The following is a 14,648-nucleotide window of genomic DNA, read 5'->3' on the forward strand; positions in this document are numbered from 1 at the left end:
CAAAATAAATGAACATATGGCACAGACAGGATTTCCTGGCTCGATCACTTGTAAAATCTGAACTGATGAGATGAACATATATCAAAATAAGTATGATGCACCTCTAGCCCTAAAAAGGGGAAGGTTTTATGAGCAAGATTTTAGGTTATGGCATTTAGCTACCAAACTGGGGCAGCACAGAGCCACACTGCTCCAGTGGGAGCGTCAGGGAGATTGTATACGATATAGAAACACAGTTCCTCAGTGCTGCTTCCAGAACGTGTATATGTGCATAATAGTCTCTGATGTGCCAGACCAGATCTGCAGGCCAGTACAGAAGGGAGAAGAGACACTGCCTTGCCTCCTCCCCACGGCTCTTTAGCTACTTTGCTCTATAGAGGCATGCAATAACATTTATTAGCATAGGGAGGGCAAGGACTGCGATTGTGTTGAACAGTCATGCAAGGGAAAAGAGAGGACCCCTCTGCAAGGGCAGCACACAATCTGGCCTATAGTTATTTACAGGCTTGTCAATTCAAAAATATTAGAAAACTGAATGTTAATCTTCATGTCTTCATATGTCTAATCTTTATCTCTATCACATTTTGGTACATTCGTGCATGGTAAGGACTACAGGGCAGTGCCCGGAGCAGAAGGAAGGGGAATGTATTTATCTAGATGTTTGCTGAGATTTAAAGGCTCACTACAATACCTTAACTCTAATGCTGAGAAAAGGTGTGCTGGAGCATGATTTAAAAAACAGGCTGTGTTATTGAAATGACACATGCATGACATGGCCTCCCTGCCATCACTGCTGCTCTGTCCTCTGAAGAAACATAGAAGGAAATTGGGGATATTTTGTGTTCCATTGACATTCATTAGGCAATAAACTAAAACAGGCAAACACATTACAGTTATGTCCTCAGTCTGGAACTGAACTAGGTTCTGAGAGCAAAGAATTATTTATTAATAAGCTACCAATTTCTCTTTATTTCATCAATGTATTTCTCTCTCTCACAAGTGATGATTTAACTGTTTTGCATTCACTGTAAGATTAAATACAATCACCTTGTGTGCTGCTGTCTTCAGCAAGTTTTTCCCCATGAATGTTTTTTTCTTTTGTGGTATCTGTGAACCGGCTATATTTCTTAATCTTCATAAATGCCACAGTTTAATTACTTTAACTCCCTGAATCATCTGCTAAATCAGTAAACCTTGTATTTTGAAGTCAAAGTGCTCCCTCTGCTGTTTGTTTTTGGGTGCATTTTTCTACAGATCAACAAAGCAACTCAACTGAAAAGGTTAAGATTTAATGTTGAAAATGAACCAAAAGCTACATTTCAAAAGCCATATATCTTCTCAGTGAAATCTGTAAAATCAGTGACCTATATGCCTAAAATGTGTCATTATACCACCACTTATAAATGTACTCAATGTATCTAAGTTTATTTATATCCAACTTGTAGTCTGCAAAATAAACCATGTCATTACCTGCCTCCACTGCTTACAGCTTCTCCTCCTCTCTGATAGGTTACTAAAATATGAAGAGATAAAAACAGAAAATAATTTAATAGTCATATTGGACTTTCTAAATAGCACTGTAAAATCTCTTTTTGTTTCCTCCTAACCAAATCTCTAAATTTTGATTGGTTAAGTTTTAATACTGAGTCTCACTCTTTCAACAGTCATTCCTTCATTTGCAAATCCATACGCGATACATTGGTCACCTGACTGGTGTTACTTTAAGCCCCACAAAACCTTTATATGTCAGTTCTACCTAATTATTGTTGTGTCTCAGACATGGAAAAGAATGGTGTAATGCATCAGGCTAAATTCATCCCTGATGTAACTCTACTGACTTCAAACAAGTTACTCTAGGGAAGAATTTATGTCACTTTGTTTATTTCATGAATGAATAGATGATGCTAAAGATGTTAAAGCTTTATTGTACATTATCATCATCTTGCTAACATTAAGCGGGTACCAAGATTTTGAAGCTCAGACATTATTTCCAGTGTAAATGATGGTTCATTATATCACAACCTACTGCAAAATCTCATGTTGTATTTTCACATTAACAGTGTACTAAAGATCTGTGTGATTTTCAGATGTTCATCCTTATAAAAAGCCAAATGGAGTGTGATGTTTTACTGACAGACACCGTATTCTACTTAGGCATCATGCATATTTAAAAAGTCCTTATAAATGTATTATTTTCTAAAATTTTACAATTGGATTTTTTCTCATACTTTTTTAAATCTAAAATTTTAATTTATTCATTGTAATACATAAATCAGTTTGTCTGACTGGTTTGAAATTAGCAGGAAATTTTTGTACTAACACTTCCTAAGAATAAACAGGAATATAGCCAGAATGCATACAGATTCATTTTTTTAAATGTGTGTTGATACGAATGGCATGTATTTTCCAGAAAGCATCACGGTTAAAAGTTAGTTTTTAAGAGGCATAAATCAATAGTTTCAAGAGCTATAAATTTGCCATTTTCAAGTTTGCAGTGGGTTAGGCAAAGGGTTAAAGAGATTAGCTTCACTGCAAATTCTGATGGATTCTATAGCTATGCATTTCCTAACTAGGAATGTGTTTAAAAAAGCAGCCAAATTCTGCTCTTTAAAAGAACTCCAAGCTGGGAGTCTGCAAGGGAGAGATAAATGCTTGCAGTGATTACAATAACAGGATTAAAACCTTAGCAGGCAATGCTACAGGTAAATCTTTTACTAAAGGTAATGCTACAGAAAAAGGCCTGTTACCATTTAAATTGAAAAGAACTAACTATTGAGACTCTAATGTATAGAAAAAGGAAAGATTTTTAAAAATCTTTTACATTGTGTATTTCAGATTTCTTCTTCTAAATCCCTTATGTTGTTGAATTTGCAGCTATGACTTGCAATACCCATATTTTCTAATATTTTCTTTTAATGTCTAGATTTCTAACTGCAAAAATGTCTATCAGTTAATCTAAAACACACCATAGAGTTTCAGTAGCATATTGCACTGTGATTGTGCTAGAAATTGTATGTAAGGCTAATTAAATAATAATAATTTGCATGTGTTTCCACTCTGGATGTCCAAGGACTGCGCAAACATTAAGGGCCAGTTCTAGCCTCACGTTGAGTAGTGAGTGAAATCAGTGGGACTAGTCGTGATGTAAGATACTACTCAATGTACCTAAGGGTATGTCTTCACTGGCAGAGTTACAGCGCTGCTCAGAGAGTGCTGAAGGGAAACCGCTGTTGTGTGTTCACACTGTCAGCTGCCTGCGCAATATTCATGCTTGTGGCTCTTGCAGCGGTATTCGAAGAGGTGCACTTTGGGCAGCTATCCCACAGAGCATCTCTTCCTCTTCTGCCGCTAAGATTTGTGGGACGGTGGAGGGGGTCGCAGGGAATCCAGGGTCTGGTCCCAATGCCCCGTGATGCATTGCTTCACATCCCAGCAACCCCGTGCTTCCATCTGCATTTGGTGCCATCTTTCAACAGTTTGTGTACTGTGTGCTCTGCCTCTTTGGTCTGCAGGAATGGATCCCGCACTGTTGACCAATATGCTGCTCGCTCTCACTAACACATCACAAGTGGCAGTGGAGCTATTCTTTAAACTACAAAGGCAAGAGCAGTTCAACATTGATCTCGCCACATGTAGTAGCTACAACACGAGATCGCTTGTGGCATTGACGGAGGTGCTGACCACAGTGGAACACAGCTTTTGGGCTTGGGAAACAAGCACTGAGTGGTGGGATCACATCGTCATGCACGTCTGGGATGATGAGCAGTGGCTGTAGAACTTTCGGATGAGAAAAGCCGCATTCATGAGACTGTGTGATGAGCTCACCCCAGCCCTGCAGCGCAAGGACACGAGATTGAGAGCTGTCCTGCCGTTGGAGAAGAGCATGGCGATTGCACTGTGGAAGCTGGTTACTCCAGACTGCTACTGATCGGTTGCTAACCAGTTCGGAGTGGGAAAGTCGACCGTGGGACTCGTGTTGATGGAAGTGTGCAGGGCCATTTATCACATCCTGCTCCAAAAGACTGTGACTCTGGGCAACGTGCATGACATTGTGGATGGCTTTGCACAAATGGGCTTCCCCAACTTTGGAGGGGAGATAGATGGCACGCATATTCCAATTCTGGCACCAGACCACCTCGCCACTGAGTACATTCACTAGAAGGGATATTTCTCAATGGTTCACCAGGCGCTTGTGGATCACCATGGGTGTTTCATAGACATGAACACAGGCTGGTCCGGAAAGGTGCATGACGCACACATCTTTCGGAACACAGGCCTGTTCAGGAAGCTGCAAGCAGTGACTTTCTTCCCAGACCAGAAGATCACCATAGGGGAAGTTGAAATGCCCGTTGTGATCCTGGGAGACCCTGCCTGCACCTTAATGCCGTGGCTTATGAAGCCATTCTCAGGGCACCTTGACAGCAGCAAGGAGCAGTTCAACAACAGGCTGAGCAAGTGCAGAGTGACTGTTGAGTGTGCTTTTGGCCATTTAAAGGCCTGCTGGTGCTGCCTATATGGGAGCAACATTCCTATGCTTATAGCCGCGTGCTGTACGCGCCATAATATTTGTGAAGAGAAGGGTGAAAGCTTCACTCAGGGCTGGATCGCTGAGGCTCAGCACCTGGAGGCTGAATTTGAACAGCCAGAGACCAGGGCTATTAGAGGGGCGCAGTGTGGGGCCATAAGAATCAGAGATGCCTTGAGGCAGCAAATTGAAGCTGAAAGCTACTAATATTTGTTGCTATGCTCAGGAGTACAGTGCTTGAAATGCTAGGAGGTGATTGTGACTGGTGACGACGATGCAATGTGAAGGTTTAAGAAAATTGCCTGTTGCTTTGCAGGGCTCTGTTTGCTTTCAATTAATGGAATAAAGATTGCTTTCAAACCAAAACAATTATTTTATTTAAAAAACAACCGGAGAAGAGAGACAAAGAAAAAAACACAAAACAAACAAAAAAACAAAAACGCACTGAGGGGGATGGGAGTAGGGAGGGTTCCAGGAGGAGGTGAGGTCCCGGAATGGTTAAAGATTTGTGTATGTTCAGGTATCATATCCAATCTTCTCCTTTTGAGTACAGTGCAGTGGGTACTGTACTTCAGCAGGGCTAAACTGCAGAGGGATGGGTGTTGAGTGCAGTGTGTAGTGGGAGTCCGCAGTGCTGGACTGTGGAATGCCACGGGTGCAGACTGGAGCCAGGAGGTTGATAAGAGTGCGTTGGCGGTGTCTGGGGGGCGCATGGGAAAGAGTTGAGTGCAGTGTGTAGTGGGAGTCCGCAGTGCTGGACTGTGGAATGCCACGGGTGCAGACTGGAGCCAGGAGGTTGATAAGAGTGCGTTGGCGGTGTCTGGGGGGCGCATTGTTTTTTGGACGCAGAGTGCATCATGACATCACGCAGGAAGTCCTCTTTAGTTTTTCACGGCCGCTTTCTAATTCTGCGCCGCTGTTCAGCCGGTGGTAACAAAGAGGGAGGCTGGGCTCCCGAGGTCGTATCTATGAAGCCAAAATGCAATGTTTTACAGAAGCAGTATTGTTTGCAACACACCGACCATTGATTCAGTGATTTAAAACACAGCCACTATTCACATACCTGTCACTAACTGACTGACCCCAGGCAAGCACACGAGCCACAAAACCCCCAAAATGGTGAGTAACCACAGGGGCAGGGGAAATCAGTTTTCCAGGACCATACTGTACACTGGGCACATGGCTCTTGGGGAGAACCAGCACTGTAGAGGGGGCCTCATTACTGTCCCCACATTTTCCACAGGCTGTGTTCATTATGGAAGATTATCTTGTTGCTGAGGGTGAGCAGCGAATCAGGGGAGGGTCTTCTCCAAGACTGAGGCTTCTGCCCTGGCCCTTATGCCGCTCGCCTGTGTGCAGCAATGGTTCCTTCACCTCCTCCACCACCACCACCAATGGCAGAGTAGCGCAAGAAAGTTACCTTTAATGGGGCAAGAAACAAAGCAGCTCTGCCAAAGAACCTGCGGCAGTGGTTTGCCCAGTGTCTCCATAAGAGTTTTGTGGAGATCTCTGAGGCAGATTCCCATGAAGTGAGGGAGTCAGTCAACACCCTGTTCTGCCACTCAGACTAGGCATGTGGTGGTATACACACCATACAGACACGAGCCTGCTTTCTGCAACCCTCCTGGTACCCATAACAACTCACTTCAGCGATTCCCAAAATCAAAGCCACTTACCAGGGGCCTCCTCTCCTGTTTCCACTTTGCCAAACTCTGACAGCTGTGACTGGCTAGCCTCCTCCAGGATAGAGAAAAGCTCCTGGCTGCATGCATCTCTGACCTCTGAGTCGTCCTCTGCCTCTCGGTACCCTCCCCCTCCACATCGTCGTCGAAGATTTCCTCCTCCTGGCTCAGTCCACTCTCGGCTGGCACACAAGCCACTGAAGTATCCACAGTGGCATTCACAGTGGAAGTGGGGTCGCCGCCGAATATCGCGTCCAGCTCTTTGTAGAATCGGCAGCTCGTAGGAGCAGCACCAGGGTGGCGGTTTGCCTCCCGCTCCTTCACTTTGTCCCTGAACCGCAGTGTGTTCCGGTCATGGCCCCTTTCTATCATGCATTGTGAAATCTGTCCGTAGGTATCATAATTCCTAAGGCTGGAGTGCAGCTGGGACTGGACCGCCTCCTCTCCCCAAATGCTGATGAGGTCCAGCACCTCGTCATTGCTCCAAGTGGGGGTCGCCTGTGGAGCAGGCATGGCCACCTGGAAAGATGCATTGAAACCACTGCACGCGTCACTGGGCAATCAGGAAGGGAACTTTCAAAATTCCCAAGGAATTTAAGGGGTGGGGCTCACAGTTGGTCAGCTGAGTGCAGGGCAATAGAGTTCAAACCCATGACCAGAGAGGTGAGAACAGGCATTGTGGGACACCTCCTGGAAGCCAATCGCAGTGCTGTAATCAACCAGGGTGTCTACACTGGCACCATGGGGCTGTAGCCCCGGCACAGAAAGATGCATGCCTTTCGTCAGGGTGGCTTTTTTACAGCGCTGCAACTGCGCAGTTTCTGTGCACTAAGTGGCTTGGCAGTGCGTACGCTTTGGGAGTTACAATGCAGAAAGCTGCTTTATTGTGCAGAAACTTGACATGTAGACAAGGCCTAAGAATGTAGCCCTAACTCATTAAGTCTCAGAACACACCTCTCATGTAAGGCACAGTATAAGGCCTGTGTATTCAGTCAGGTCTTTGTCTGAGGGAGATGGCTGAGGGGAGCATACACAGTTTAATGGCTGGCTGAGTAGCTATTCAATAGCTGTTGTTAAACTGTATGTTTTGTTGTAAACGTGGCACTTGTACTCAAAGACTATGGGCTTGATCTAAGGCCCACTGTAGTCAGTGGAAAGATTCCCATTGACTTTAGTGGGCTTTGGATCAGGGCCTATGTGATAGGCATATTTTATAAATTCCAAAAGAGAGAGAGAGAGAACGAAAGAAAGAGAATTATGTCAAATCCTTTCTTATTCCCCACATGAAATGCAACCTCTTTTAACTATCAGTGTTAACACTGTACAGCCAACATTATAGGTCAGGACAGGAAGCAAAGAAAGGCACAGCCAGTTGACACTGGGAGGCTGGGGTATTTAGGGAGGCAAAACACAATTATCCAGGCTGAAATTTGGCTAGGAAACCAGAATTAAGTAAATATAAGTATGAACAAAATGTTCTGAGATCATTAATGACCATGATCAAAGACTGCTTTTACACCTCTTCCAAAAAGTTGGCAACTCCTACAACATAATGCTTTCTAATATCATGCTGGAGCATTGGTTCAACACTGGTTTAGAGGAAAGAGTATCCCCTATTGATTCACCCACATTTCTTTCTGCAGCATATGCAATAGATGCCATTCAGAGGTTTCCTTCCACGTAGCGACCAGCGTCCTGATATTGTGTCAGGATCCTCTGGTGTGGAATTCTGCCCCTTCTCTCCCCAATAAGTAGCCACTTTAACATTAATGGGCTACCTTCTAAGTGCGGGAGTCAACACTACTGGATCCCTACACTACAAGATGGGAGCTCATGTTATCTGGTGAGAACTGAAAGTTTATGGGTGGGCTTATATACACTGTCAAACTGCAGGATATGAAATGACATCCACAAATGGACAAAACCTCAACTACACATAGCAGTGATAATCTCTAAAATACGTGGAAGAAAAATAATAAGGAAACTACTTCATCTTAAAGAATACTGCAATGATACCTGTCACTAGAAATAATTTGTGTTAATATTTTGTTTTCAGAACAGCTGGGCTGGTTATATCAGAAAAACAGAAACAGTATCACATATACATGCCAAACTAACAAAGGAGGGGGGAAAAGTGCAAATATATACCTGTTGGTGTGAAGGTAAAAGACGGGACTGAAAAATCAAAACAAAATACAAATTGGTTATTAAGCTGAAGAGAGAAAGGGAAACATACACATTAGTATAAATCAAGCAGACAGCTGAACTTAAAACAAATAACTAACCCAGTAGTTCAGTCATACTGATAGAAGAATAAAACCAAATTTCAGAACGAAGCTTGTCTTCACAGGTACCATTTTGGAAAAGTGTAACATTTTACTACACTCAAGAGGGAAACAGAATGTGGTTTAGCCTCTGAATGACCCTCAGTTTAATATCTTGTGTTTTGCTGGAAATCCTAATATAAACAAAAGTCCTACACTATTAATCATTTCAAAACACAGAATGATAAATTCTTTAACAAGCTTTATCAGGATCTTACTTGAATCTTATCTACAGTTCAGTAAGTAGATGCTCATTACACTGAACTAATAGGAACACTTAAGTATTCAATAAAGGAGCAATAGCCCTTTAAAGAAACAAAGAGAACTACAAAATAACTGTTTTAGTGTATGTTCACCAAATAATGCCCCACCCTTCATCATAACAACAGCACTACAATATGTTACAGCTGTAATATAATATTGTTTTGCTATTGTGGAAAAGGAAGAAATAGACAAAAATCATAATGTATTCCTTCGCCCCCGCCCCCACACTATTTACGTGAGCTAGCACTCCCATTGCAACTCCTTTCTACCTTTCAACCCATGACTTTAGCAGGAAAGGTTAACAATGGAACAATAACACTCCTTGAAAACCTTCACTCTCACTGCACTATAAATCTTCATTGAATCAATAAGGCTTCTAATGCAAGTGTAGTGCACTAGCATCTACTCTCCCCAACAGGACATACTCCCCCTTCTGTTGAATTCTGGCATATAGTTTCTGTATGCTTGATGGGTAGAGAAAAGCTAAGGTTTTCCTCTTGATTCCAAGGAAGACAAAGAAAAACATGAGAGATGCAATAGAATATTCACTAAAAGACATCTTAGGATTGGAATTTGGTTAGCAGACCTGCCATACGAAGATAACGTGCTGGATAAGAGATTTAGGTGCTCAAACAGCTTAATATAAATTTTACATTGCAGATAGTTCTGATGTCTTTTTTCAATTCTCTTTTTAGAATTCACAGAGTTTCTTTGGGACCCAAATGTATTAGTTAGAGTGTGCTGTATGTTTTTCGCTTCCTAAGCCAATTTATTTCCAAGCACGTGACATTGAATAAAACCGGAAAACCTCTGAGCATTTTTGCCCGTTGCAGGCTTAATTTGTAGCACAGCTGTCTTTATCTCAGGAATTCTATTGTGTTTTCTTTCAGGTAGGCCTTTTCACATAGTGTAATTTAGCTACATTCAAAAAAAATACAGGGCCATAGTAACAAGCTTTCATTTAAAAAAAAAGGTGCATTTAAAACCAGAGCTATTCAAGGAAGAACGAAATGTCTCCACATTAATTTGCAATCACAAGGACAAGAGAAAAAGATGAATAGCTCTTGTCATCACTTTTCTGTGAGCTAACTACTAAATCTAGCTTAGTTTTTAGGGAACTGAGGATCAGATGAAAAGAGGTCAAATTAAATGAAATCTTTACAGCTAGCAAACCAAAGAACAACTTAATTCTTAGAGCTTCCATTAATAAACAGTTCTGGGTGCCTAGCAGTGCTCGTGTAATAAGTAAATGTGTGGGTACTGAAGTATTTTAACAGATGTCAAGCCTGAAGCTAAATGTTAAAAAAAAAAAAAAAAAAAAAAAGTTAATAAAGTTCACTATTACTCAGTGTGCACATTCAACATTTTTGACAATATACTGCAGAGTGGTAGATTATCTCATGATTTCTATTTCTCCAAAGATGCTGGTTTTACTTCAAGTGCAGTTGGTAACACAGACTTGAGGCCTACCTTTCTGAACGTTTCTATCAAAGGCTTTTTTCCCCTCTGCGAAGTACTGAGAACTATAAATGTGGTATTTCTACAGAAATTCATAATCCACAACAGACTGGAACACCACCAAGTGCCAATATTATTATTTTTATTATTTTAAAATTTATATTGTTATGGTTTTTCCTTAACCTAAATTCAGCCAACAGCATAGTGATATTAGTTTGAAAGCATTTGTGGAAAGACCGTATGCAGCATGCTATTAGTAAAACAAAAAAGAGCAGGTTAATACATTAGGGCATACAATTCTCTCACAGTTTAACATTCTCAGAGAAACAAAATCAAAGGTGAAATTCAACCCTCATTTCCATGGCTACATCTTCATTGAAATTACCAAGCCTAAATTTTGCCAATCTACTGCTTTAATAGCATGGAAGTCCTCAAAGACTCTGTGTTGCTGAAAACAGAGAATTCTTCTCTAGAGCCATTTCTAAAATGATAGTGGCCAATCTCTTCTCAAAGACAGTAAGAAACAGGTGTTCAAAAAAAAGACCATGTTTGTATTTAGGCTAGAGGCCACAGTGCCTGTGTTTACATTTGATTTCTCCCACCCCTCAAACCATTTCCATATGCCTGATCATCTTAATCACTATTTTTTCATAGCAATAACTTATTTACCATCTTTCAAAAATATGTTTGTGTTATCTGCCTCCCTGCCCATCCCCAGCATACATTCACATCTGCAATGACTGAAGATGCAATCTTTTGCCTACCTTTAACAATAAATTAAATGTGCCACTTTCATGCCACCTTTGAGGCCTGGCTCAGTCTTTTAATTATCTAACATCCAGCGCCCTCCTTCTCTTCCATTAAAAAGCTACCGGAAACTCACCTATTCTGAGAGAGGCATTACAACTTCTATGACCTTCAGACTGCAATTGCCTAAATGGCACTGCTTTGAGTTGTAATGCATTGCACTGTATTGTACCTACTTGTAACTTTAGGGACCAATCAATCCAAAGCCTATTGAAGTCAATGGAAATCACACTCCTAGGCCAGAAGATCTTCTGGACAGGTATTCTGTTTATTTTCTATCACAGTGTCCAACTGTAAAGCACTGTGCCCACCTAATGATGCTACATAAACAACAACAACAACATGAAAGTGAACATGGCTGGAAGCTAGAGCCAATACTGCCATTTTAGATGTACAGTGAGTTGGAATACAGGCTGCAGGCAGTACTCTTGAAGATGTATTTCCATCAATTCTGCTTCTTCAAACAGCCACCTTACCTCTCACCCACAATGTGGGGGAACATGCACGCACAAAAGCACTCTATAACTAACACCTATAACTGACGTTGTTAGCATTCTCAGCAGAGGGCAATTGACTGACTAGGATGAAAAAACAGTTTCCTACCTTTCGTAACTGTTGATCTTCGAGATATGTTGTTCTTGTCCATTCCATTCTAGGTGTGCACATGCCCACGTGCGCACCCGTCAGAGATTTTTGCCTTAGCGGTATCCATAGGGTCGGCTGTAGCATACTCTTGAGTGCTGTGCTCATGCGTCGGTATATTAGGGACTGCTGGCCCTATGCCCTCTCAGTTCCTTCTTGCCATCAACTCCGACAGAGTAGCAGGAGGGTGGGTCATGTAACGGATATGAGCAACACATCTTGAAGAACAACAGTTACGAAAGGTAGGTAACTGTTTTTAACTCTTGGAGTGTTTGCTCACGTCAATTCCATTCTAGGTGACTCACAAGCAGTATCCCTGGTGGCGGGCTCAGACTTCATGGTCATGTGGCTTACAACACAGCTCTGCCAGCATCGTCTCAAGCTGGGTGAGCACATAATGAGATGTAAACGTGTGGCTAGATGACCAGGTAGTGGCCCTGCAGATATCCTGAATCAGCACCTGGACCAGGAAGGCTGCTGACGAAGCCTGCACCCCAGTCGAGTGGGCAGCCACTGCCTGAGTGGCTCAGCAGTCCTGGGGCCAGCTGCACCAGCCACTGCAGAAGTCATGGAGGTCACGGAAAGTCACAAAATCTGTGATTTCTGAGACCTGTGTGACAGACACACAGCCTTATCCATGAACCGTAACAGTATGAGATTCAGGTCCTAGGGAGGGATGGGATCCCTGACGTGTGGATAGAGATGCTCCAGACCTTTCAAAAACCGGATCGCCATGTCATGAGCAAAGACCGATGTGCCCTGGAACGGAGAGTGGATGGCTGAAGTTGCGGCCAAGTGGACTTTGATTGAAAACTGGGACAACCCCTGGAGCTTGAGGTGTAGAAGATAGTCCAGGATCACCTGCAGTGAGGCCTGCTCAGCCCGGATACTTTGGTCCAAGGCCCAGCACCTGAATCTCTTCCACTTGGAGTAGGAAGAGTAGGTTGCTCTGGTGAAGGACTTTCTGTTACCCAACAAGACCTGTTGGACCCGGGCCAAGTATTCCTGTTCTTCCGCATTTAGCCATGCGGAAGGCACACTGTCAAGTGCGGTGCCACCAGGTTCGCATGCAGAAGACTCCCGGGGTTCTGCGACAGCGGGTCCGACCAGAGAGGCAGCGGCTACTGAAAGGTCCATAAGCGTGCCGAACCAGTGCTGCTGAGGTCACGCAGGAGCTATCAGGATCACTTTCACTTTGTCCTGTTTGATCTTCATAAGGACCTTGTGGATTAGCAGCACCAGTGGGAAGGCATACATCAGAGCCCCTCACCATGGAAGCAGAAAGGCGTCTGATGGGGATGCACTGTCCAATCCCTGGAACAAGCAAAACACGTGGCATTTCCAGTTCTGATGGGACGCGAACAGATTCACCTGGGGATTCCCTCACCTCCGAAAGATCACACTGACCACCTCTGGGTGGAGCAACCACTCGTGGCAAGATGAGAAGGTCCTGCTGAGGCGATCTGCTACCATGTTCTTGGCTCCAGGCAGATGTGTGGCCACCAGATGGACAGCATGCCACACACAGAAGCCCCACAGGTACAGAGCTTTGTGGCAAAGGGCCGATGCCCTGGCTCCACCCTGTCTGTTGATGTAATACATTGCTGCGGGATTGTCCATCAGGATTTGTACCACCTTGCCCTTCACATGAGGCAGGAAAGCCTGGCAGGCCAGGCGAACCGCTTTGAGGTCCCTGACGTTTATGTGGAGCGACAGATTGTCCCGTGACCAGTGGACTTGCGTGCTGAGCTCGCCCAGGTGAGCTCCCTAGCCCAGGTCTGAGGCATCAGAAACCAGGGTCAGCTATGGGGCAGGGCTGCAAAGGGAACGTCTTCCAACACCGATTCGGGGCTCAACCACCAATCCAGGGATGATCAGATGTGAACTGGCACCCTGACCACCCAGTCTAGATTGTGTCTGTTGGCGATGTAGACCAACGCCAACTGTGCTTGCATTGGCTGGAGATGGAGCTGGACATGCTGGATCACGTACATACATGCGGCCATGTGGCCCAACAACCGCAGGCAGGTGTGAGCAGTGGTGAGCGGCTAGTGTCTCACGTGGGAAATCATGTCTGATATGGCCTGGAAACGCACCTCTGGAAGGAAGGCTCTGGCTTGTGTGGCATCAAGAACCGCTCCAATGAACGCTTTTCGTTGCACTGGCCTTCAGATGATTTCTTTTTATTTACCAACAGGCCCAGGTCGTGGCAGGTGGAATGAATCAGATCGAGGCTCCTTTGCACCTGTTCCCCAGATCTGCCCTTGATGAGCCAGTCATCGTGATATGGGTAGTCCTGAACCACTCGAAGCCTGAGGTAAGCGGCCACTGGTGGCATACATATTGTAAACACCCTCAGGGCAGACAAGAGGCCAAATGGCAGCACTGTGAACTGGAAATGGTGCCCACCTGTCACAAAACGGAGGAATCATCTGTGACCTTGGAAGATGGAGATATGGAAATAGGCATCCTTCAGATCGAGGGCAGTGTACCAGTCTCCCAGATCCAGGGAGAGGATGATGGAGGTCAGGGAGACCATGCAGAACTTCAACTTTTTGAGTGATTTGTTGAAGCGCCGCAGGTCCAGAATGGGCCTTAGAGCCTGCTTTTGCTTTTGGAATTAGTAAATAATGGGAGTAGAACCCTTTTCCCCTCATGTCCCAGGGGACCTCCTCCACTGCCCCCAGCTGCATGAGGATTTTGAACTCTTGAATGAGGAGTTGCTCGTGATAAGGGTCCCTAAAGAGGAACAGGGGAAGAGGAGACACAGAATTGCAGGGTGTAGCCCCAAGATACAATCTCTAGCACCCAGTGGTCCAAGGTGACCCGCGACCAGGCAGAATGGTAGGGACGAAGATGGTTGAGGAAAGAACGAGACGGATCAGGGGAGTTGACTGCGGCATCACTCTTGAGTGCACCCTCAAAATGAGTGCTTCTGGCCCCCGG

General features: G+C 44.1%; 1 protein-coding gene across 1 annotated transcript in view; it reads right to left on the reverse strand.

The window, feature by feature from the left end:
- Positions 1 to 14,648, reverse strand: part of ROBO1 (roundabout guidance receptor 1) — an 868,975-nt gene that overhangs the window by 37,438 nt on the left and 816,889 nt on the right. The window contains exons 20-21 of the mRNA XM_077815450.1: positions 8,356 to 8,382; positions 1,471 to 1,513 (exon numbers count right to left, since the gene is read on the reverse strand). Of these exons, the coding sequence (XP_077671576.1) occupies positions 1,471 to 1,513; positions 8,356 to 8,382 (70 nt within the window). The remainder of the gene's footprint in view (positions 1 to 1,470; positions 1,514 to 8,355; positions 8,383 to 14,648) is intronic.

Source organism: Eretmochelys imbricata, chromosome 1 (genome assembly GCF_965152235.1).
Source record: "Eretmochelys imbricata isolate rEreImb1 chromosome 1, rEreImb1.hap1, whole genome shotgun sequence".
NCBI lineage: Eukaryota > Metazoa > Chordata > Testudines > Cheloniidae > Eretmochelys > Eretmochelys imbricata.